Source organism: Megascapheus bottae, chromosome X (assembly GCF_031878675.1).
Source record: "Megascapheus bottae isolate mThoBot1 chromosome X, mThoBot2.hap1, whole genome shotgun sequence".
Taxonomy (NCBI): Eukaryota; Metazoa; Chordata; class Mammalia; order Rodentia; family Geomyidae; genus Megascapheus; species Megascapheus bottae.
The window spans coordinates 46,829,855-46,856,202 of record NC_143547.1 but is presented as its reverse complement, the minus strand read 5'-3'; the positions used below and the strand labels follow the sequence as shown (position 1 = coordinate 46,856,202).

The following is a 26,348-nucleotide window of genomic DNA, read 5'->3' as shown; positions in this document are numbered from 1 at the left end:
TCCAAGGTACTCAATTCCTCAAGTTGAGTCCATCTTCAAATGGGCACAAGCCCCTGTAACTCATCAAGCCCTCAGAATTCCTGGAAAAAAGATCTTACCATCTGTGAATTATGCCTATTCACATGTGTAATAAGCCAGACTCAGGCTGAGCTAACATTTCCTTTGTACCATTCCATAGCAGTCATTCTCATTCCCGGTTAAACTTTCCTATCACCTCAGGGAGCTTTTAGAAAAATATTGATGCCAGGGCCCCACCATGCCCAACTCAATCAGATCTCCCCAAGAGATCCTTATGAATTGTTGTTAGTCATGTTAACTCCCCAGGTGATTCAAAAGTATAGCCAGGGCAGAGAACCACTATAGAAACAATTCAGCCAGGCAACAAGGCAAACATAGAGTTTCCTGAATTCTCTGAGGCAGATGATGAAATAAATTCTGTTTTAAAGCTATATCCATCATGCCCCACTTTCTCGAAGGAGGGAGAAATGCTACACATAAATTGCAGTGATGGTACCAACTTTCAGTCATATTCTGGACCCAGTTAAGAAACATCTTGGCATTGAAAGAAAATAAGGAGCTCTATAACTGGCAGCTAGATTTACCAGAAATAAGATGCCAAGTAACTTAACACTTCTTTTTCTGATGGGACCATGGACTTGGGACATAATAGCCATGAATGGAGCATAACTTGATGTCCACAGAGAACAGAACAAATCCCATATGATGTTATCTGCATTGACACATTGGCAGGAATAGATGGAAGAGTAAGCTTACTGGAGTCTTCACTAGCTGACCAGATATATAAAAATAATAGGCTCCAACTCTGAGAATATGTTGTTGTCAGATGTCAGAGTAGCATTAACCTCATCATATTGATCATTGTTTTGAATCAGCAGCCTGGCTAATATTTATCCAGTTTTCAAATGATGCAATGCTAGAAGGAATTGCTAATCTGTTCATTGACTTGAAGAAACAATTTTAAAACACCCACAAGGCTAAAAAACAATAGATAAAACAAAATAGTTTAATTGATGCAAGTCTAGAAGAAACTGCTTATTTCTTTCACAGCATGAAGGAAAAAAAACAAATCCATAAAAACCTAGAATAATGGACTGAACAAAAAAAATTAACAAGTTTGGCTCCCCAAACCTAATTTGTGTCAAAAATGCCAACTTCACAAGAGTATTATACCAAACAGAAATGGGTTTAAATCTTTAAGCACAAAAAGTTAAAGCAGGGTTTCTTAATCCTGGTTGCAGTTTTAAGTTACCTTCAGGAATTTTACATTTTTAAAGGCTTTCTGAGACATCCATGCTAATTAAACCAAATTCTCTCAAAGTGGGACATTACATAGATATTTTAAAATCTCCCCCAGTTATATGAATGTTCAATGAAAATTGAGAAGCAAGTGAAAGCTGAAGTATTAGACTTTTCAGAGACAAATATATAAAAAGTCCCTTAAGCTTGGCACTAGTGGCTCACACCTGTATTCCTAGATACTCAGGAGGCTATGCTCTAAGGATGGAAGTTTCAAGCCAGTCTGGGCAGTGAAGTCTGTGAGAATCTTATCTCCAATTAAGCAACCAAAAAAAAGCCTTAAATGGAGCTGTGGCCCAAGTGGTAGAATGCTAGCCTAGAACAAAAAGCTAATGGAGAGTGCCCAAACCATGAGTTCAAGCCCCAGTAATCAACATGTGCACGTGTATAGGTACACACGTACATGTACACACACACACACACACACACACACACACACACACACACACATACAGTTCCTTTGTACTTGATCTTAGCCACGTCAGGTGGCATATAGAAGAGCATCAACAGTTCTAGGAAGAGCATTGTTTTCTATATTTGTTTAGGTGCTTGTGATCAAACCTAAGTCCTTGCATATGCTAGGCAAGTCTCTCTCACTGAGCTATATCTCTATCCCTGGGTAGCATATTTTAAAAATACAGAAAAAATGTGCATTTCATAAAAGAAGAACTGAGGTGGGTGCTGGTAGCTCACATCTGTAATCCTAACTACTCAGCACTGAGGATTGAGGTTCAAAGTCAGACTCTATCTCCAATTTATCACCAGAAAACCAAAAGTGGCACTGTGGCTCAAATGGTAGAGTGCTAGCCTTGAGCCTAAGAGCTTAGGGACAGCACCCAGGCCCAGAGTTCAAGCCCCATGACCAGCAATAATAACAACAAAGGAACAATTGTATCAAAACTGCAGTCCTCTAGGTACTCAAGTGACTGAAATCTGGGAATCACAGCTGGATACTGGCAGACAAATCCATGAAACACTTATCTCCAATTACCTAGCAATAAACCAGAAGTGGAGGTATGATTCAAGTGACAGAGTATCAGGCCCAAATAGAAATAGCCAAGCAAGAGCTCAAGGCTCTGAGTTCAAGCACCAGTACCAGCATGCACGCACACACACATATCACACACAAAAAACTGCAGTTCCTCTGAGACATTCTGTATTTTAGGCTTCAGCAAATCACACTGACTTTTTTACCTTGAGGATCTCAAATAACAACTTTTTTCTAAAGACTGATTAAAGCAAACTCATCTATATTCAACACAAAAAGGAGCCTTTTATGGACTCAAGAACTCTGCTCAAAAGTGCTATACAAATAAAAGATATTTAAAAAGCACTAAAAATGTAAGCATGTAAAGCTGAGGAAGCTAATCTGACTTAACGGGTGACTCACACACACCTCCCTCACCATCTGACCCCATGTAGCTTCACAGTAGCTGGGGACAATCAACTCTGACTCCCCCACTTACCTCCCTGTTGGAGAAGCAGCCCCACTCTCATCCCTACAATCAACTCTGACTCCCCCACTTACCAATCCCTGTTGGAGAAGCAGCTCCACTCTCATCCCAACAATCTCAGCTTTTCTTTCCTCATCCCTAAAACTGGGAGTAGCGATCATTTCTATTTCGTATGGCCGATGAGATGTACAAATTCAAAAGAATGTAAAATTACTTTGTAAAATTCACAGGCCCATGTGCTTACAAAAGATTATTAATACATCCATTACTGGACTGTTTTCCAAGCCAATTCTCTCACGGAGGCACTTTTTTCCTTTAGTTCCACCCCCCCCCACACACACCATTTTGTACTATGGTCCCAAGGCAAGCACTAAATAAACAAAGTAGATAGATCCACCTATGGACAGAAAGGATACACACTGGGGACATATTGAAAGGCTGAGTTTTAATAAAAGATTCTTGGAAAGCGAGAGACTCAGTTGGCCCAGACAAGTTGCAAAGCTAGAAATAAGGGCTAGAGAGTCTAAGATTCACTTCCTCTAGCCCCATTTCTTGCAATAAAACCAGATGCCTTGTGGGAGGTCCTCTGAGGAGGCAGTTAGTTTGGAAGAAAAAGGCTTGATTCTCATGTAAACACATACTTTGGCACCATCCCTGTGATTCATATGACCTCTGAATGTGACATTCAATTCTGTGAATACTGACTCACCACAGGGCAGTAGAGCACCTCACCTACTGATTTGTTGGGATCCCTTAGCTCTCTAGAAGCAGAATCTCATACAAACAAGTGTGTGAGTGAGATAATCTGAGCCACGTTCTAAGCCCTCTATTCATAAGGGCCACAATGCAACTCAGTTTTCCCAATTTATCTAACCTCCCCAGTCAGAAACCATTGACCATAGCAAGAACCCCTCCCACATTGCCCATTACAGCTGGGCAGAGCAAGGTTACTCCCAAGTCAAAAACAAATTCAAGGCAAACTGCAAAAGCAGATGTTGCAGATTCTGACAGATGGAGTCTGTCTTAAGAGAAGAAATGTACTGCTCAGTTTGTTCCCACTGAGCTATCACTTATCTCTTTCTTCACAATGAAGCCAACATTTAGGGTGAACACAATATTGCAGAAGACCTTCAGACTGCTTTCTCTGAAGCTATGCTGTGAAAGGGACTAATTAATCTTAAGGAGAGGACAGTTGGGAGTGAGGAATTTGAACTCATGAATCTACTGATAAACAGTCCTCACAGCTGGACAGTTGTGAACATGGTTTCTCTGCCTTGGCAGCCAATGAGGGTTTCCTTCTTCTTTTTTTTTTGTTGTTGAGGGTTTCATTCTTTGTCCTCTCCCCAAAAGCACCTTTACAAGTCTGGCTGTGCTCCAGCCCTAGTTAGTCCAAACAGTAGTGCCTGGGACTTTAAAGGGTGGGCCCTGGAGCTCAGTGGGTGCTGAGTGATGCCCTGGTTGCTAGGATACCAGTAGAAAGGCATTTAAAAAAATTCCTGGGTGGGGAGCTGGGAACCAAAATCCCTGAGCTGGGATTTTGCCCCCTCCTAGTAGCAAAAGCTTATTTTCTACTCAAAGGGATCAGAGAAGAGGGCAGGGAATAAGCTTTATCTGGAAAAGTTGGAACAAATCAGAGAAGAAAAGCCCTCTTCTCTTCCTTACTTCTCACCTACTTACAATGGGGGCATAAGAGGCAGCAGTGTATAAGGAGGTAGGAAAGGAAGAAGGGGAAAGATTTAAGAGAGAAAGTATGAGAGGGAGGAAAAAAAGAAGACATGTTGAAATGCATAGACTTGTACTCCTGTGGGGTGCATATCTCATTTTCTCTCTCCCCTCCCTCGCTTTTTTCTCTTTTTGCATCTACAGGAGAAATGCCAAAACCTTTAGGATTCACACAGTAAAAAGTCACACTGCCACCTTTTGTTCTCTATTCCCCAAACACCCTTCTGGCTGCTCTAGGGTGGCCTGCCATCTGGCTAGCAACATCCCCTCAAAGCCTAGAAATGAGTGAATAGGGAAAATATGAACCCTTAACAGCTAAATTACTGATGGGAGGGTTCATTCACGATATCTAGCCTGAAGGGTTTTAGGTGGTGGGAGGAGGATTGGCATGGGTGACACTCATCCATCCAAGCACCATGTAAATCCCCACAAGCCCCAGAACAAGAAGGCCATTCAGAACTGTGGAACTCAATGCTGTCTTTTCCTCATTCCTACCACAACCCCCCTTCCATCCATGCTCAGGAGTTTGCACCCCTAACCACCCACAAACATACTGCCACCACCCTACACGCATACATTCCCAAAGACTTTCTGCAAAGAGTTTTCCAGACACCCTGAGGAGAAGGCATGTCATGACTCTACAGTCATAAACCTAGGTCAAGGCATAGCAATCTTAGAGACCCCTTCTCCCCCTGGGGGGGGGATGACAAAATGATTGCTAGTATTTCAGCTCTCATTTCTTTACCATGCAGCTATATCAGAAATCCCTCAGGTAAACTTACTCTGCAGATACCAGCAAACAGATATTCTCATCCCTTCCTGTCATCTACCCCCCTTTGGTTAACAATTTTTTTCCTTTGACTTGTCACCCTCTTTTGACTTCCAGTCCTATGATACCGCAAATCACAGAATGCAAAAACTTGGAAACCATTTAGTCCAGCCATTTCAAAATGTCAATGTTATAAGGAACCTCATACCCACTGAGGAAAGGAAAAAAAATGTCCAAGGTCAAATAGCTGCTGAATGGAGAAAAAACTCTGCAGCTGCCCAGCATGGAGCTTTTCCTCACTCTCCAACTATGAGTCAAAACAAGGTGCCTGAATACGACGCGAGCTTACTTTAAATATTGCCTCTGAAGCTAACACATTAAAATGAAAACCTTCCTAGATTCTCATTGCAAATAAACAAATTCTTGCCCTCTATATCCTCCAGAAGTCCTCAAAAAAGGGACTGAAGAGTAATTAACAAGAATCAATGCCAGCAAACTTCCTAGATCATGCTTGTATCATGTTATCAAATAGGGGAGGGAGAGCAACTCAGCTTCTCGCCTACACCAAGTCAACCAGAGCCCAATTTAAGGCTCAAAACATCCGCTGACGCCATTAAATAATACTGTCTGCGTTGGTTAGGAAAAATTCACAGGTCCCTTCATAGCCCATCTCCCTTCTTAATCATTTCCAAAGAGATTTGAACAACAGGACACGAAACTTGACAGCATATTGCCAGAAGATCCGCACATCACACATGAGCATCCACCCACATGAGTGTAGCAGGAGCATGTGTGTGGGTGTGTATGTGCCCTGATTCATTGCTACATGAGCTAGAAATGGCACTATTTCAAGTCAGGTAAGCAATGGAATGAGGGAGACCTGCCTACATCAGCAAGGGGGGAAAAGTATTATGCACACTGGCATCACAGATAATTTTTGTTAGTTTTTGCCATGAGTTTTCTCCAAAGGAAACAAAAAAATTGAGAATAACAATAGCAATAATAAGAGACACCCCCCCCCATGACAATCCATGTACCAGACAAGCAGATAACTCAAATGGAAAGGCTGCTTCCAGTTTATATATTTTCTGAGCTCTTATCCCATTTTATAGACTTTTCCCCCAGTGCTCAAAACTCTTAATTTAGCACATTACATACTTTCAGTTATGTGAATGTTTCAATTAGAGATCTCTGCTCTTAAAGCAACGAATAAGAAGAAAACAATAGCACTGCTTTCTTCTCATCAGAGCTATCAAGTTCTATTTAAAAGGTAGTTCAAGAACATCAGTGCAAATGAGATTACCCCAAAGGAGCCATATCCAATATTATTATTCCCAAAGTAAGGCAAAACACAAGTTCTGAGTTTTTTGGATGAGACACAGACAAAAAAAAAAAAACTAAAACCCAAACCCATCAAAGTCAAAATTCAGGGACACAATTTCTGGGAAATGAAGCCCAAACATCTCAAAATCCTCTCTAGCCCAAGCAAAGATCACATTATACACTTTCAGCACGTATTTCATTATTCTAAAGAAAGCAACATACTTAAAGAATTGTTCTAAAGTTGGCTTCATTCCAAATTGGATAGCCCTAGACAGCAAAATTAGATTCAAAGGACACTCTCACCAAGTGCCAGCTCAAGGGACCCCACCACATCACTTTCCAAATTTCTGCTTCTCAATTGAAACCAAAGAATGATTTTCCCCCAAATCCATTTCTCATATCATTTTTCATGTCTAAAGATTCACAAGATTGTCTTTCTTAGGTTTCGAAAAACTCATCATGCTCTTGCACAAACCCCTTCCCCGACCCTCCCCCCAAACAAACCCAAATGAACTCCAGATGGCAATAGAAAAATTTAACTAAAATTCCCTAAATGGAGTTTAAAGGTAGTTTTCAAGAAAATGAGTTGACAACACACCAGAGAGCGAAGCCGCTGTTTAAGGATGCAGAGCTTGCTCTATGAACGTCACATACATGGAGAATGCACACACACGCATGCACACTTAAATAGAAAACATTTCAGTCGCAACAATTTCACTCAAGCAATACGCAACTACACACTCAGGCATACTTAAAAGACAAGACATGACAAAAGATTTAGGGAGAGGTAATATACCAACGTCATACATATCACAGCGAGGCCATGTTGAAGCTCAAAACGATTTGCCCCCTGAGTAAGAAAGCTTGAGCTTTCTCTCCCTCTCTTTCCCTGTCTCGGACTGTCTCTCTCTCCCCCCCCCCTCCTCTGTCTCTCTTTCTCTCTTTTTTTTTCTCTCGGTGGCTCTTGGGATGAAATCAAAGCGAGAGTTCGTAACAGCTCAGGTGGCTGGACTCCATTCAGCGCGTTCCCAGAAAAAACATGAGTATGACATTGACAAGCAGGAGGACTACAATCACAGCAAAAACGACTACAGTTTGCACATCCAGGGTCATGGTGCAATGCAGAACACTGTAGTGTTCCAGGTGGGGGGCTGGCAGATTGGGAGATGTCAGTCTCTGTTCTGTCAGACTGTCCATACAGCCACCATGCTAGAAAGGAGAGGAGGAAGTCGGAGGGGGTTAGGGACGGTCTGGGTTTAGGCGCCCGAGTTTGGCCGGGTGGGGGAGGGGGAGGGTTGAAGACAGGGGGTCTTGCTTCCCCCTCTCAGGATTGGACTGATCTTTCTTTCCTAGCTGAGAAATCTTAGCTTGCGCTGAAGACCGCAGAGTCCAGCATTCTCTCTCGGGCGCCAAAGAAAAAGCAAAATCCTGGTTTGCAAAGGGAAAGGCGGGAGGAACCTATCAGAGGTTCTCCGGCGCCTTCTGTCTGTCCGGGCGTGCGTGCGTCCGTCCGCCTGCCTAGCTACCAGTCAGTCTCTGTCTCCCCTATTCTCTAGTCCGCTCGCTCTCTTCGTGGGATTCCCGGCTGCCAGCCACTCTTTCTAGCCCTTCCTCGCTGTCCCTCTCCCTCTCCTCTCCCCACCCCCACCTCAGCGGGTAGGCTGCCTTTTTATTCACGCAGAGACTGCGGGCGCCTGCGTGAGGCGCTGACTGTGCTAATGACATGCTTGCTAGCCAATAAGGCTTGCTGCAGCTGCGCGTTCGTTGCTTGGAGGCGGGACTTCAACTGGCATGCTAGTCGTGCTAGCCAATCGGAAGACCCCAGACTCCCAAAGCTGGCTCGCTCCATTCCGACTCGCTGGAGCCACCAGCAGCCAGTTTTGACGTGGGGGTGGGGGAAATGGTTGGGGGTAGATTGCTCCGGGGAAAGGAGGCAGCATAAAAAAGAGTGGGAGGAGGAAAGGGAGGTAGAGGACCAAAGGGGATGGAAAGAAACAGGTATAAAGTGAAGAAGAGGCATTTGGAAAAACCATGGGAAAAAAAGAAGAAAAAATGGAAAGGAGAAAGAACAAGAAATGACATATAGGGGGAAAAAAAAATGAAGTGCAAGGAAAAGGATAGAGAAAGCCAGGCACCAATGGCTCACATCTGCCAGTGCAGCCACTCAGGAGGCTGAAATCTGAGGATGTAAGTGGAAGCCACCCTGGGCAGGAAAGTCCATGACACTTTCTCCAATTAACCAGCAAAAAGCAGGAAGTGGAACTGTGGCTCAAAAGGTAGAGTACTAGCCCTAAGTGAAAAATCTCAGGGATAGAACTCAGGCCATGAGTTTAAATCCCAGTTCTGACACAAAGGGCAAAAAAGTAAAAGATCGGGGTGGGAAATAAAAGGGAAAGAAATGGGGACAAAAGATAGGTAGAACCTGGAGTAGACCCATATGGAGCTGTGACACAAAGAATATGCTACTGCCTAGAAAATTTTATAGGCAGCTCATAATTAGCAATAAAAATTCTACAAGTTCTGTGGAAAACCACACTGAAAATTTAGCTAACATCCAGTTTTATTTGGCTTTCTCTCTAAAAAATTAAATTTTTAAGTATCTCTAGTACAGCATTTAGTACTTAACAGAGCTTCCCTGGCTCATCCAAAGGGCCTTTCCTAATTATGGATGTTTCACACAGTACAGTCAACATGCACTCTTCTAGAGTCGTGGGTACTAAGAAACAAATCCGGTTAGCAGTTAAGTATTTACCCTGGATCAACTTCTATACAACTTGTTTCAAATCAATATCCAGGTCACTGTTTGTGACCCAGTGTCTGGAAGTACAAGATTCAGGCCCCCAACTAGAGACCAGCAGATTTCGAATTTACTTCTTCTATCCATACTGCTTGGTTCACAGTATTACTTTTCAGTACCTCCTTTCCTATCTCTGGGCTTTGGTTCTATCACACAAGACTTAACGTTTAACAGAGAATTCAGGGACACCTCCTTTCAAAAAGGTACACACAGCTGGGCATTGGTGGTTCACACCTATAATGAGATCTGAGTGAGGATCATGGTTCAGCCCAGGCAAGAAAGTCCATAAGACTCTTACCTCCACTTAAACAAAAAGCTGGAATTGGAGTTGTGGCTCAAGTGGTAGAGTGCTAGCCTTGGGAAAAAAAACTAAATGACAGTGCCTAGGTCCTGAGTTCAGACTCCAGTACCAGCACATATACACACAAAAATACTAAAATAAAACAGTTCACTCCATTTCATTCCAAATTTAACAATGGCAGCCTCAAGTGTTGATATATTAGCTCCTTTTTGAGAATGAAAAGCTAAGGAGAGCTCCACTTGTATTTTGTAATGTAGGTCATACAACTCAGAAGAAGAGATGTGTCTCGGAAAATGTGGTAAATCTTGTGAAAAGGTGTTGAAGCTTTTGGCCTCTACAGGTTTAGAAAAGATCTTGGGAGAAATTAAGAAAGGAAGCGGAAGAAAAATAAAGCAAAGAATAATACATACATTCTAGAAAGACTTGTAATTATTAATAATGAGAAGGTTACCAAATAGGAAAACATGTGAATGTACAAACATGGGGGTGTGTGATTATAAGAATCAGACTCATAAAAGGTAGAAAATTTAAAAGTATTATATATATATTGAGTAGAGGTCAAACTCCTAGATTTCACACAGCCTAAAGTTATTCTGATTGCAAGGCATTACAACAAAATGCTGAAAAGAATAAGTTATCTTGAATTCTATGATGTGACTTCCTGATGCACAGAAGTTGAGAGACTGACTGAAGATCACACCATACAAGATGGAAACTACAACCAGATCCCGTGACTCCTAGTTCAACACACTTAGCCTAAGTATTAACCTGACATGATAACATCATTCTGGGAATCACCTCCTAATCTAGCTTACAACTGACAGAAGAAAACATGTCTTGCTGCTTCCTTTTAGAATTTTAAAAGTTTATCCAAATTCAGAAATGCTTTTACATTTTTTTCCAGTCCTAGTCTTGAATTTAGGGGCCTGAGCTCTGTCCTTGGGCTTTCTCAAGGCTAACACTCTACCACTCGAGCCACAGAAACACTCTCTGTTTTTTTCTGTGTATGTGGTATTGAGGAATCAAACCTAGGACTCAGTGAATGGTAAGCCACACTCTGGGCCTAGTTTTTACATGTTTTAAAATATAAGGAGCATGTTGTGGTAAAAGTACTTAAGTTTTGAATTTTAATGTTTTGGAGCTTTAATTTTTCTACCAGTACTGGGGCTTGAACTCAGGGTTTTTTTTTTTCCCAGTCCTGGGCTTGAGCTTAGGGTCTGAGAACTGTCCTTTGGTTTTCTCAAGGCTAGAGCTCTACCATTGAACCTCAGCACCACTTCTGGCTTTTTTCTATATATGTGGTACCAAAGAATCGAACCTGGGTCTTCGTGCATGCAGGGTAAGCACTCTACCTACCACTAGGCAAAACCCCTGGCCTCAGGGTTTCACATTCTTACTTAGCTTTTTCACTCAATGATGGTGCTCTACCATGTGAACCACAGCTCTACTTCCAGAATTTTTCTGGTTAATTGGAGGTAAGAGTCTCTTTGTCTCCCGTGACCAAACTGCCTTCCAATAGTGATCTTCAGATCTCAGTCTCCTGAATAGCTACAATTACAGGCCACTAGACCCCAGCCATAATGGAAATTATTTTGAGATGACTGGAAATTTTCCTTCTCTGTGATAGCTCGGAAATCTTCACATCCAGTAGTACTCAAGAATCCCCAAAGATCCTTAAAAGAATGAAGAAATCTTGGATTGGAACCTATTTTGAGTATTTATAAAACAATACCAGAAATCATGTCTAAAGCTACAAAAGTAAATATGTGTTTACCCATGTGGTGCAAATTATAAGTAATTCAGTAAATTTTATATTTTAATTACTTTAAAAATCTGAATTCAAACCAAATATTTGATGTTAGGGAATTATTATTAATTGTTTAAATGTGATAGTGATAATTTGGTCAAATTAAGTACATAGAGGTACTGGGGCGAAACTTTATAACCTTTGATTTGGTTTCTTAAATATAACATGAAAGTACAAGCAAAGAAAAAAAATAGCTGGGCGCAGGTGGCTCATAACTATAGTCCCAGCTACTTAGGAGGCTGAGTTCTGAGGATCGCTCTTAAAAGCTAGCCTGGGCACTAAAGTCCGTGAGACTCTTATTTCCAACTAACCACCAGAAAATTGGAAGTGGCTCTGTGGCTCAGGTGGTAGAGCATTAGCCTTGAGCTGAACAGCTAAGGCACCGAGCTCAGGCTCTGCGTTCAAGTCCCACGACCAACCAAAAAAAGAAAAGAAAAATATAGATAAAATTCACTGAGATCATCAGTGGTTTGTGCTTGAAATCCTAGCTACTCAAGAGGCTGAGATCTGAAGATTTCAGTTTAATGTAGTCAGCCTTATTTCTTATGTCTCCAGTTAGACAGGACTCCAGGTAGATAAGACTCTCATTTCTCCAGTTAATAAAATGCCAGAAATGGAGCTGTGGTGAAAGTTGCAGAGCCATAGCCTTGAACAGAAAAAGTTAAGGAAGCCTGGAAACTGGGTGCAGTGACCTCTGCCTGTAATCCTCACTATTCAGGAGCCTGATATCTGAATATCATGGTTCAAAGCCAGCCCTGGCACTAAAGACAGTGAGACTCTTCTCTCCACTAAACCACTAGAAAACTGGAAGTGGCACTGTGGCTCCAGGGGCAGGGCAGTAGCCTTGAGCTAAAGAGCTCAGGGACAATACCCGGGCCCTGGGGGAGAGCAGTAGCCTTGAGCTGAAGAGCTCAGGGACTGTGCCCAGGCCTAGAGTCCCAAGTCCTACCACCGACAAAAAAGAAAGAAAGAAAGAAAAAGCTAAGGGATAGCATCTGGACCCTGAATTCAACTGCCAATACAGGCACCACAAAAAAAAAAGAGAAAGAGAACAAAACATACAACAGCTAAATGTAACTTGGTTTAAATTAAAACTATTATGATTTTGAAAGGTAAGCCCAAAGAGTGGGGGAAAATATTTGCAAATAGTATATCTGATACAAGATTTGCTTCTAGAATATCCAAAGACCATTTACAAAACAAGTACTATACAATTTCAAAATGTCTGAATAGACTTTCAGCCAAAGAAATTGTCAGTTGGAGGGCCGGGACTTTGGCCTAGTAGTAGAGTGCTTGCCTAGCATGCATGAAGACCCGGGTTCAATTCCCTGGTACCACATACTTGGAAAAAGCCAGAAGTGGTGCTGAGGCCTGAGCATTGACAATGCTCAGGCCCTGAGCTTAAGCCCAGTACTGTCAAAAAAAAAGAAATTGTCAGTTGGGCATATGAAAAGATGTTCAACATGGTTAGCTCTCTCAAATGAAATGCAGAAAACAAATGACAGGCCAGGAGCATGGCCTGGCGGTAGAGTATTTTTATAGCCCTGGGTTCAATTCCTAGTTACAAAACCAAAAGAAAACAACAGAAGGGGTGCTCTGGCTCAAGTTATATGAGTGCTAGCCTTGAAAAAGCCCATGAACATGATACAAAGTAGTAAAACAAAAAGATATAAATAATTCAAATATCCATCAACTGATAAATGAATAAAGAATGTGACATCCATACATTGGATTATTATTCTGACAAGAAAAAAAATATTGATAATGCTACAGCATAGAACTTTGAAAATATTCTGCTAATTGAGAGGCAGACACCCAAGATTGTGTTTATATGAAATGGCCATACACTCAGAATAAGTACTATTTCATGAAGGTTCTCTTTCAGTTGTACATAAATGTATTTGTTAGGTTGCACTGTAAAATGTACTTTTTTTCAGAAGACAATGGAAAAACTAGTTCAAAAGCTCCTCTTCTGGAGGCATGAGTTTGGCCTAGTGGTAGAATGCTTGCTTAGCAAGCAAAAAGACCTGGGTTTGATTCCTCCGTACCACATAGAAAAGCTGGAAGTAACTCAAATGGTAGAGTCCTAGCCTGGAGGAAAGACAAAGGATAGTGCTCAGGCCCAGTACTGGCAAAAAAAAGATCCTCTCCTAGGTTATGTTGACACAGATTCTAGCTATTATGATAGCTCCGTAATATAAGCAACTAGAATCTTTAACTAGAAATGTTCAGTCTTAACATAGCTTTACTTGCTCACAATCTTTTGATCCTGTATAAGAGATGCTTAAAAGCTGCTTTTGTTGAGTCCATCAGTTACCCAAATCTTTACTTTGCATGTGGGTCTTTTGTTCTGAGCCATTCTATCTTTCCATCACCTTGGGATTCAGGAAGGACAGGATTTACTGATAAGCATCTTGAGACAAAAGGTATGCTTTGTCCCTCAGACAGACAATGCCTTCTTACCATCTGCCACGAACAGCAAAACTGCCCCAAAGAAAACAAATGGACAAACCACCCATCAGGCAACAGTGACTGATTCATTCCTCCTCCCACCATCCACTTCAAGTGATGAGGCTATATAACAGTTTCTCCAGAACCCTTCCAGAATCAGACTGAGATACTGGTCAGTAATTATGAGTGGGCATATTTAGCCATTATTCATACCTCTTGCCTCTGTCTATATAAGTATATACTTCGTGTCTGTACCCCAAAGAGATGTTTGAAAATGGGATGACATGTTGTCGTCCTATGGCATGCTCATACCTGTAGTAAATCTCTTGTCTCTGCCTTTCAGTGGGTCTCTTCATTTAGAATAGGGCAAGTGGGTGGATCTGACTTGAAGTCCTGTAGTTTGGGCCTGGGGTGTAAAACTTAGTTTCACTTCTACATACAGCAACCTGACTTGACCCCCATCCTTTTCTAGCAATGGGACAGGACACATGTGTATGTTTGTTCTCAGCTGCTTGTGGCCACCTGCCTGTACTAATGATTTTATTCAGTTTGCATTGAATATTATAAATACCTATGACCCTTGGCAGAAAAAAAATGGTTTCCCATCCCCGTTCAAAACATAGACACTCAGTTAGTCACTGGTGGCTCACACCTGTAATCCTACTCAGAAGGATGAGTTCTGAGAATTACATTTCGAAGCCAGCCGTGGCAGGAAAGTCCATGGGAGTCTTATGTCCAAGCAATTGGCGCACTGCTGGAAGTGGAAGAGTGGCAAAAATGGGAGAGTGGCAGTTTAAGTGAAAAATGCTAAGGGACACCGTGCCCAGGCCCTGAGTTTTTAGCCCCAGTACCACCACAAAAACAAAAAACAAACTTTGTTCTTCTCTGAATTTCCTGTCTTTAGGGAAAGGCAAATCACATTGCTAAACTAGCCAAAATCACTCCACAAAACCCTGCTTTTATTTCACCTTGGCAAAGGCTGTCTCTACATCCTGTTTAATTTTATTCTTTCTCAATCTCTGTCTCACTGAATCCTTTCCCTTCCTGCTGCTAGGGTGGTTAATCAGATCCCCATCTTCTCTGATATTTTACCATTCACCATGTGGTTGTTTTGTGCTGCTCTCCCTCCCCATTCAACTCCTACTCTCTGGCCCAAATTATATCTCTCTAAAAAGTACTTCTGCTACTATTAATTCTCTGATGGATACTGTGGATTATTTGTTAAAGATATATATCTTCCAAGCCTACCTTCCTATACTGTCAAAAGCAAAAAGCTCAAAACTATATCTATCAATGCATTTCCCAGGCTCCTTTACAGCCTATCTGGATGTGATACATTTCTGCCAATCACAGGAACATGACTAATATTCGAAACACCAGAGACACTGAATTTGTTTTAACATAAATGCTAGTGTCTGGTCACTTGTTCTGGGCATTCTGTGTATGTGTTAGTACTAGGGTTTGAATTCAGGGCCTTGAACACTGTCCCTGGGTTTTATCCCTTAAGGTTGGTGCTCTACTTCCAGCTTTTCTGGAGGTTAATTGCAAATAAGAGTCTCATTGACTTTCCTGCCTGGGCTGGCTATGAATTAAGATCCTTAGATGTCAGCCTAATGAGTTGCTAGGACAGGCATAAGCCATCGGAATATTGCTGTTTTGTGCATTTTTCAGAGGTGGATAATGAAACTTTTTTTTCTTTTGCACCTGAGGATCTGGCGTATGAGATAACACTTAAGCCAATAGTCAGGACAATCGTAGCTTCCTGATTCCTAGATCACAGATAAACTGATGTGCTCCCAGAATCCCTGATGCCTCACCTACTTGTATCTGTCACAGATAACTACTACTCCGACATTGGTTGTTATGACTATTCTGGTGACCCAGCATAGAGCTTGTCCCTCCAACCCACAATCCACCAGTTTTGTATGTACTTCATTTTCTGTATTAAGCCACTTTCTGCTAAATAGAACTAGAGTGCTTTATTTTATGCAGCTGAAATTTGATTTACATAACTCCTCTGCTCAAATGCTTTCAATGGCTTCCACACTGTTCTTAAGGCAAATTCTATAGCATGACATACAAGGTCCTGCCCACAGGGTGTCCTTTGGCCTCTCTAATCTCAGCTCTTACCAATGGTCTTATTCTTTTGCTTTTTTTTTAGCCCTACAATACAATCTTGTTTTATTCAATTTGTGTACATTAATTCATACGTAGTAAATAGTTTCATCATGACATTTCCATATAGAACTTTGACAATTTCTAATAAGTACCAGGGTATTATGCCTCAGGGCTTAGGTAAACTATTGCTCTCTTTCTCTAGCCTTTTACTTCTAAATGGAGTGCTACTTCCACCAAAATGCTTTCTCTACTATTTCCTTTCTTAAAATGCTTTGGATGGCCAGGTACTGCTGGCTCATGCTTGTAATCCTAGCTATTCAAGAGTCTTCAATCTAAGTATCACAGTTCAAAGCCAGACCATGCAGGAAGGTCCATGCGACATTTATGTCCGGTTAAAAAGCAAAAAGCCAGAAACTGAGATGTGGTTTAAGTGGTAGAGTTCTATCCTTGAGTGAAAAAGGTAAGGGACCAAGCACCCAGACCCTTCATTAAAACTCCAGATAAGCACCAAAATGCTCCAGGGAACATTTTCTCTTCTATTGGACCATATGTTTCCTTTGGTGAAAACCTCACTCAATTCTATTATAATTTTTTTGTTTTATATAATTCACTGGGCCAGATAGCTAGGAGTATAAAACTACATCTCTAGTTTATTTCTTTCTCTTCCACGCCAAGCACAATGCCTGATAGCAGGTGCTACAAAAAATGCGATGCATGAATTGTCTCTACTCAAAGAATAATATCCTCCAACCAGAGAAGAAACAACCTTATGTTACCACAAAGAAAATCTAAGCTTTCTTATTCTGAGTTCCCAAAGGAGAGAAACAATTTGTTCATGATTATTGTTGACAGATTAGGAACCGCAAATCCTTCCATTTAGAGCTTTCAAAGTACTTTTCTGAGATGGACACTGGTGGCTCATACCTGTAATTCTAACTACTCACGAGACTGAGATCTGAGCATTATAATCTGAAGGTATCTCTGGCAGTAAAGTCCATGAAATTCTTATCACCAATAAACCAGCAAAAAAACTACAAAAACCTAGAAGTAGACTTGTGGATCAAGTGGTAGGGCACCAGCTTTGAGCAAAAAAATCTAAGCACTGCCCCGTGTTCAAGCCCCAGAATTGGTACACACACAAAAATATACTTTTGAGAGATTTCTCAATATTTTACCATATACAAGTTTGCATGTGTTTAGTTTTCCAAGTGCCCATTCAACTGCTCTCATATGTTTACACTAAAACTAAAACTAAAATAAAAGCAGCGTCTTCCCAATTTTCAATGGATAAACCCTTACCTCCAATCTATCCCTTCTTCTGACAAGTGTCAAGGTATCAAAGAATCTCTTATTGTATCACAAAATCAATTACATTCAGTACAACATCTACAATCCCTTCTACAGTTTTGTGGTCATTTAATCTTAGCTCCATGGGCCATGATGATGAGAAGATTTCTCCATCCCAAGCAAACGATTTGATCTTTGAGACAATCTCAGTTGACAGAAAGTTCTTCCATTTCTATGTGCCAGATGTTATCACTGTTGCTGTTACCACCACAGACAGATGATAAAGTAATCATTCCAAGAGAAGGCTCAGAATAGAACTACTCCCAAATTTACACTATTTCTCAGTACACAAAGGCAGTTCAACAGTAGATTACAAAAGCTGTAAACATTAAATTCATTTTCCCCTATCATGGGGCTTGAACTCTGTGCCAGGGCACTGTACATGAGCTCTTCAGCTGAAGGCTACTACCCTATCCTTGAGCCACAGAATCATTTCCAGTTTTCTAGTGGTTAATTGGAGATAAGAGTCTCTCAGACTTTAGTGCCTGGGCTGGCTTTGAACCACAACCCTCAGATCTCAGCCTCCTGTGTAGCTAGGATTACAGGCGTGAGCCATCATTCCTAGCTTAAATATTGAATTCTTAGCAAAGGATGAGCATTGTTCCAAGTCCTCTAAGCATATTAATTATTTCATAGTTAATATACTAGTGTTTCTCTTATTCTTCAGATGAGAAAACTAAGGCAGAGTGAGTAGAATCCATAGGTAAGCCCAATCTGGCTCCAAAGCCTTTTTTTCTTAAACACAATGCTATAGAAATGTCCCTAAATGACATGTGTCTCATATTTCTATAACATATGATAAGATATGTCCTGGATCATAGGAATAAGTTTCAATGTTGTGACTTGGGTTCCAATGTGTGGCATTCCTCAAATCTGAATCTCAGATCTGAAATCCTTGCTTTGTTGCATGGAAAAGCAACTTTTGAGTATCCTTTGCTTCTCTTCTTTAAAATAGCTCCCAAAGACTTGCTTCTACCGAGAAGCACTCCCAAGCAAGGACTTGCATTCTGTCCAGTACCCCCTCACTTTGCTACTTGCTCATTTGCCATTGAACTCTCTCCCTAGCTACCCTATTAGGGCACTTGCCAAAGGCAGTCTACAGATGAACTTAATCCTGTTTGTTTATTGTCTTGGTCATTTATGTAACCAAGCTGGCACATGCTAGCCCAATATAAGAGACTCAGCTTCCTGAGGACTAGAACTAGGAGACACAGAGAGGCTCTCAGGGAGCTGAAAAGTTTAGCAGAGGAGACAAGCAATGATTCACATAATACGAATGACAAAAGAATGTGTCCTGGGCATAATCAGATAACAAAACTGCTAATTATGACAGAGTAAACAATAGAATTTCCTGTTCAAGAGTGGAAAAAGAATCTTCTCTCAACTTTCTGTTGTACTTTCTGAATACCATCCTTTGCTGTAACGTACATGCCAAGGGTCTGGGTTAGTAAGAACTACTCCAAAAGGTACTAAAAAAAGGGGCCAGGAGTTTGGCCTAGTGGTAAGAGTGCTTGCCTAGCATGCACAAAGACCCAGGTTCGATTCCTCGGAACCAAATACATAGAAAAAAGCCAGAAGTGGTGCTGTGGTTCAAGTGGTAGAGCTCTAGCCTTGAGAAAAACCCCAGGACAGTGCTCAGGCCCTGAGGCTAAGCCCAGGACTGGCCAAAAAAAAGGACTAAACAGTCCAGATTACAGGCTAAGGATTACAGGACCTCTTCTCTTTCTGTTCCTTGTTAGATCAGACAACTGCTCTAAATTACCACCCACCAGCCATCCCTCAGGAAACATTGCGTATATCGCCCTCCTGTGGCCACAGGGACTGAATAAACATTGGAATAAATACACAGAAGCAGCAGTTTCCTCTTGTTCCTTTGCTTAGATCTATTTCAGGCCTATTTCATTTATTTCGGGCCAATTTCAGTTCTATTTCAAACAAGCTAGTGGGCCAGACCATCTGTCTCTTCTCAGGGTAGAGAAAGCTGTGGTTGGAAAAGAATTAGCAAGGGTCTAAAAGCCCCCACAGAGCTATTACAATGGTTTCTTTCAGGCTTAGGGTTCTTTATGGGGCAGCCAAACTCAATCACATACCAGTTCAAGACTGGAATGGGAAGTGAATACTTTCTGCCAGTTACCAAGATCTAGTGTTTAGTTTAGAAGCCTAATATTGTAGATAGTTCCATTCTAAGACCTCAGATCTATTTAGGCAGCTACTCCTCCAACCTTCATGCCCATGTTTTATTTATTTATAGGCTTCATTTCAACTGTAAACCCCTGGACAATTAGGACACTTAAATATTCATCATCAAGTTAAGCATGGAGTTTTTCTAACAAGAGATGCTTAACAAGTATACGTAGCTAAACTCGTAGGTGCATAAGGTAGGTAGGCAAATGAGATTGAATGCATTAAAATTATAATAGGAATAGCATTTGTTCAGCTTGAGAGTTTGTAAGAAGCTAGATATGCGTCCAATCCAAGGAAGACTAAGAAACTGACTTTGAGAAACTGAACTTTCTACAGAAATCTAAGATAGTACAGTGATAATCCTTCGAGTTAAGGTATTACAAAAGGTCTGGAAACCACCAAAGCTTTGTACATAGAAGTATACAGGACATAAAGGTGATTTATTTCTAGAAATTCATGAGGGACTAGCTAAGACTGCTAAAACTTCTCTGCAGACTGGAAAACAAATCTCAGTGTGAGGTATGATGCAGAATAATATTCATGATGTGCAATTTGAGTTTTAAAAAGATGCCAGATCAGGGCCGGGAGTTTGGCCTAGTGGTTAAAGTGCTTGCCTAGCGTGCACAAAGACCTGGGTTCGATTCCTTGGTACCACATACATAGAAAAAAGCCGGAAGTGGTGCTGAGGCTCAAGAAGTAGAGCTCTAGCCTTGAGAAAGTCCAAGGACAGTGCTCAGGCCCTGAGCTCAAGCCCAGGACTGGCAAAAAAAAAAGATGTCAGATGCTGGTGGCTCATACTAGTAATCCTAGCTACTCAGGGAGCTGAGATCTGAAGCCAGCCTGGGCAAGAAAGTCCATGATACTGTTAGCTCCAACTAACCACCAAAAGGCCAGAAAAGGAGCTGGTGAATGGTAGAGTGCTAGCCATGAGTAGAAAAAGTTCAGGGCCAGGACTGTTACATACACACACACACACAAAGAAGAGATAAAATGTACTACTACTTGATTTTAAAACTCTCTAAGATTACATAAAAAGTTTTTTATATATATATATATATATTACAGTTTTATTTTGTTTTACCATACAAACTTATTTTCTATTTAGAAGTTAACCTTAAAATATTAAATGTGGGACCGGGAGTGTGGCCTGGTGGTAGAGTGCTTGCCTAGCATGCCCTAAGCCCTGGGTTTGATTACTCAGTACCACATATACAGAAGAAAGCAGGACGTGGTGCTGTGACTCAAGTTGCAGAGCGACAGCCTTGAGCAATAGTGTCTAAGGACAGTGCCTAGGCCCTGAGTTCAAGCTTGCCAGGAATGGTGGCTCATGTCTATAATCCTAGTTACCTAGAACACTAAGATCTGAGGATTGAGGTTCAAAGCTAGTGTGGGCAGAAAAGTCCATGAGACTCTTATCTGCAATTAACCAGCAAAAACCCAGAAGCAGAGGTATATTTCATGTGGTAGAGCACTAATTTTGAATGAAAAAGCCAAAGCATGAGTCCTTGAGTTCAAAGCCCCAGTACTAGCATTAAAAATGTTTAAGTCTGCTTTATGAATTTAGTAAGTTTACCTGATGCTTCCCTTCACTTAGCCAAGGTATGAAAAAGTCTTAGAATCCATGTATATTGATTTTTTTCTTTCTTTCTTTTTTTTGTCACTCATGGGGCTTGAACTCTGGGCCTGGGAGCTGTGCCTAAGCTCTTCAGCTAAAGACTAGTGTTCTACCCCCTGAGCCACAGTAGCACCTCCAGTTTTCGGGTGGGTAATGGGAGATAAGAATCTCATGGACTTTGGTTCCTAGGCTGGCTTTGAACAGCAATCTTCAGATCTCAGCCTCCTGAGTAGCTGTGATTACAGGCATGAGCTTCCAACACCCAGCTGAACTGATGTTTAAGATTGTAGATTGTAGAGCCGGGAGAGCCGGGAGGGTGGCCTAGTGGTAGAGTGCTTGTCTATCATGTACGAAGCCCTGCATTTGATTCCTGGTACCAAAGCTTAGCGCTATGCATTGCTACTTATGTGACCTTGAGCAACTTATTTAAACCCGTCACTCATTTTTTCTTATCTTTTTCTTTAGTCAGTAGTGGGGCTTGAACTAGGCGTCTGGGCACTGTACCTAAGTTCTTTGCTCAAGGCTAGTGCTCTACCACTTTGAGTCACAGTGTCATTTCTGGCTTTCTGGTGGGTGGTTAATTGGAGATAAGAGTCTCAAGGGCTTTCCTGCCTGAGTCGACACCACAGTCCTCACATCTCAGCTTCCTGATTAGCTAGGATTACAGGCATGAGCCACCAGCCCCCAACATTTTTCCTTATCTTTAAAATGAAGAAAATAATAGAATTCCTGGTATTCTTTCAGCTCTTCATCCTAATCAAAACTGATATCTTTAGTCATCTAGGTTCTTCGTCTGTAAATGTAAGAAGACTAATACTGTTGTTCATAAGAGTTTAATGAGTGCACTTAGAACAATGCCTGGCACATCATGATTCTCAGTAAATGCTAATAAGTAGCATTGTTTGAAGATTTGAATAAAGTCTCTATGCCTAACTTTAGGCAAATCATATATACACACTGAGCCTCAGTTTTCTGGTCTATAAATAGAATGAAGCTTGCTAGAACAGGCATTCCCTGTATGTGTGTATCTCTGTCTCTTTGGTTGTCTCCATTTCTCTCTCTGTCCCTTCCTCCTGCTCTCTCTCTCTCTCTCTCCCTCTCTCTCCCCCTACCTCATTCCTAGCTGCCATGAAGTAAGCAGATCAAATACTTGCCAAAGAGATGGTGACATAATGGATTTGAAATTATTTATGGAAAATAAGAAGGTCAGTTAGAATGAGAAAACTTGCCCTAGTAGGGGGTGGAAGGGTAGTTAATGAAGATTTTTACCTATCCTAAGGCTCTCCATTCCTACTACAGTATTTAAGATGATGAGATAATTACATATAGTCAAGAAAATAGACTTAGTTCTCACCTCCCAAAAGCAGAGTGGCCAAAAGGGGCTGTACAACAGTGGTTCCCACTTCATCAGCAGATGCCAAGTGTTTCTGTGTGACTGTTCCTATTTCTGGGAGGTGCTGCCCCCTCTTCCCTCAGCTGTTTCCCAAAAGAGGAAAGGAAATAGCACCAGTACAGAAATTTCATTCTCCCTTGTCCACACATACACCCATTTGACAAAGGGGTAAAACAACAAACAAACAATTCACTTAAGTAGAAGCATCGGTTTTTCGGATCCTAGCAATTAGCCCTTCCAGTTTCACTTTATGTCCCGTGAGTTCATTTCATAACAATTTCTGGTTTGATGCTCACATTAAAACAAGGTGTTTGAAACAGAGTAGTGGGGTTGTTTCATCATTCTCATTTATGTTTTAAATTAATTTTAGTCAAACTGGGATTTGAACTCAGGGCTTTGCTATTTGAGCCACATCTTCTGCCTACATGGTTCTCATGTTTTACCTGAGAAGGTAGGAAAATGATTACTATGATTCTCACTATTTCATAAGAGTGGAAAAAGTAAAGGATTATGAGCTAGAAGTCTCAATTCTGGGAAATATGTTTTAGAATGTGTATAGTTGTATACAATTGACATTGTAAGAGACAAGCACACAACAGGGCCAGTCTCAGAACCAAACATTCCCATATTTCAGACCAGAGTTCTTGATGCTAGTTAATTTGAATATGAAATGTCACTATAATCTCATATATGTTCCCCAGCCAAAGATGGCTAATGTGTGTGTGTGTGTGTGTGTGTGTGTGTGTGTGTGTGTGTGTGTTTATATGTCTGTGTGCACATGTGTGTATGTGCCAATACTGGAGCTTGAACTCAGAGACTAGACATTCTTCTTTGGATTTTGTACTTAAGGCTAGCACTCTACCACTTGAATCACATCTCTACTTCTGGCTATTTGCTTCTTAATTGGAGATTAGAGTCTCATAGACTTTCCTGCCTAGGTTGACTTTGAATCTTGATACTCAGATCTTATCCTCCACAGTAGCTAAGATTACAGGCAGGAGCCAACAATACCCAGCTGATAATGGTGCTTTTGAGAGATAATATAGATAGAAACTTTAGGAGGTGTGGCCTACCTGTAGAAAGCAGGTGATTGCTTTGAAGTTTTTATGTGGTCCATAATCTTTTTCTGCTTCCTGTCCACCATAAGAGGAACAACATGCTTCATCTGCCACAACGTTTTGCTCACCACAGGCCCAGAATCAGTGGAGCCAAGGATGAACAACTAAAATCTCTGAAAACAAATCTTTCCTCCCTTGTTTATGTCAAATGTTTTCTCATAATTATGTAAAAGTAATGAACACAATGCTTTTCCATACTGATAATGAAACATGGAATTGCAAATAATCTAAAGAAAGCTCTCTTCCAAGAGTAACTAGCTGCACCTTACATTTTAAAATAGAACCTCACAGCATCCTAAATTCGGTGGCCTTTGATTGCATATAAACCTCTTGTAAGTCTTGTGGGAAGTACAGCAGGAATAAGGAATCTAAAATTTTAACCACTCACAAACATACTCTTTACCCTTTTTCTCTGCTGTACGTTGTTATCATTTTTAAAGTTCACATACTACTTTTTTTGTGTGTGCCAGTATTGGAGCTTCAACTCAAGGCCTGTGCACTCTCCTTTACCGACTTAAAGTAGTCACTCTAAGAACTGAACCACACTTTTTTTTGCCAGTCGTGGTGCTTGAACTCTGGGCCTAGACACTGTTCCTGAGCTCTTCAGCTCAAGGCTACCACCCTACCATTCCCTTTTTCTATAGGTTAATTTGAGATAAGAGTCTCAGGTTCTTTTGTTCATGGGTTGGCTTTGAACCCTGATCCTCAGATCTCAGCCTCCTGAGTAACTAGGATTACAGGAGTGAGCCACCACGCCCAGCCTGAATCATACTTTTACTTCTGGCTTTTTGCTGGTTAATTGTCTTTACATTTTTATTCAATTATTTTCTCAGCACTTGTCTTTTCTACTAGAATATCTGTTCCGTAAGGAAAAGACTTCTTTCTCTTTCCTTCATAGTTCAGTTCTTAGAACAGTACCTCCTATATAGCAGGAGCTCAGTAAGTATTGCCAAAGAATATATAGTTGCATATATAAAAGTGAAAGAAAAAAATCCACATTTTGCATATGAATGAAATAAAGTGGCATCCAGAGGGCTTAGGCTTCTTGTTCCAGCCTATCTGCCTGTTTCAATGGCACTTTGCTTGGGCAAAAAGAAATATTTGTCACAAATTCCTCTACAGGATTGGTGGTTACAGGTGACCTAGAGTTTAACCCCACTCATTCCTTCCACTAACATTTACATCCTGCCTGCTGTGTATTCAGAAGTCATTCTGAGCTGTGTCCATTTGGTTCTAAAGGTCTTGGTTCAAAGCCAGCCTAGGCAGGAAAGTTGGTGAGACTCTTAACTAACCACCAAAAAGCCAGAAATGGAGCTATGGCTCACGTGGTAGAGCACTAGCCTTCAGTGAAAAAGCTCAAATACAATACCCAGGCCTATAGCTTAAGCTTAGTACCGCCACACACACAAATTTTCTTTCAGTCCTCATTGTCTTTACAAATCCATGAGACATTTGTCTCATAAAATGCTCAAAACATTTTTTACCAGAATCCTGGGCAAGAGGCCTGTGATGGGAAGGGTTGTTGTAAAGACAAACAAGCCCCAGACACTCACTCCACAAATAAAAATGTAATGGTGGAAAGACAGGGAAGTCATTTACAAAATATAGTCGTATTGGAAGGCAGAGATCAAACAATTCATGCCTATCTTTTGGAGTTACTAACACGGTCTCCCAGATTTCATAGGGAGAGACAGAATGAGATAAGAATAATGCGCAGTTCATCCACTTGGTTAAATTATGATGTGCTACATTACCATCTCAGAATTGGTCAAGCAGGGCATTGCTTGGACTTAAAAAAAAAAAGCATTGCTGGCTGGGAGGCAGGTGGATTTGACTCTTGTCACAAGATGTTTATTTATTAAACATGTTGTTCCTAGAATCCAATGTCATTGCAGAAGAGAATGACTCAGAATAAAGGGACCAATACAAAATGAAGGCAGACGTGTCAAATTTTTGTCCTTCTGTTAGTTCGCCACTCATAGCATTTGCAAGCCCAAGTGAAAAGTTAGTATTTTAAGCAAAAGTAATCTCTAATTCCTTGCTATAGGACTTTCATGAGTTTTTTGCCCTTTCTAGAAAGCAAATTGGAGAGGGGGAGAGGAAGGAAATAAAAAGTGTTTTGCATTTTCTCAGCCCATGGCCTTAGAGTCTCTCTATTCTACACTCCTACCTAGCATTCATTTTCCTCAATTGGAGAATTTTGTCTGTTGATAGGGCTGTTGGGAAGTTTAAGTAGACATATGGAACACTTAGAATAGTCACTGGCACCAAATAAATTTTTACTCAGCAAATATAAGCTATTATTTTCAAGATCTAATTCATTATTATTTTTCACTCTATTCACTCAAAGGGTTTCCGTTCAAGTCAGATTATGAGTCCAATGCATCTTCATTAATGTCACTCCTTCTATTGTTCTCCTCTTACTTTCCCAATCCCATCCATACTGCATTTACATTATTAGTACCAGTGCAATGAAAAAGGGTAGATAAAACATCCGTTCATGGCAGGTGGGGATAGATAAGTTCATGGAAGTACATGAAATTATACACCTTCCGTCCTAGATTTGGAATTCATATGGACAAGGCACTTCACCACTTCTTTTCTCCAAATTTAAAGTAGGAATACTGTTGTT

General features: G+C 41.0%; 2 protein-coding genes across 8 annotated transcripts in view; both read right to left on the bottom strand.

Annotated features, from left to right (window-relative positions):
* The window catches only part of Arhgef9 (Cdc42 guanine nucleotide exchange factor 9), a 299,679-nt gene that overhangs the window by 107,739 nt on the left and 165,592 nt on the right, over positions 1 to 26,348 (bottom strand). Inside the window, exon 1 of one of the 7 annotated variants that reach the window (XM_090326298.1) lies at positions 7,382 to 7,591. The exons of 4 other annotated variants lie outside the window; for them this stretch is intronic. In XM_090326298.1, coding sequence (XP_090182424.1) covers positions 7,382 to 7,390 — 9 coding nt within the window. In that variant the 5' untranslated portion in view covers positions 7,391 to 7,591. Of the gene's footprint in view, positions 1 to 7,381; positions 7,592 to 26,348 lie in introns of those variants that run through there. 2 more of the 7 variants (XM_090326299.1, XM_090326300.1) reach the window with 2 other exon arrangements.
* LOC150041004 (uncharacterized) lies at positions 7,600 to 8,218 on the bottom strand. The gene has a single exon (XM_090326303.1). The coding sequence runs from the start codon at positions 7,780 to 7,782 to the stop codon at positions 7,603 to 7,605; it is 180 nt and encodes a 59-aa protein (XP_090182429.1). The 5' UTR covers positions 7,783 to 8,218; the 3' UTR covers positions 7,600 to 7,602.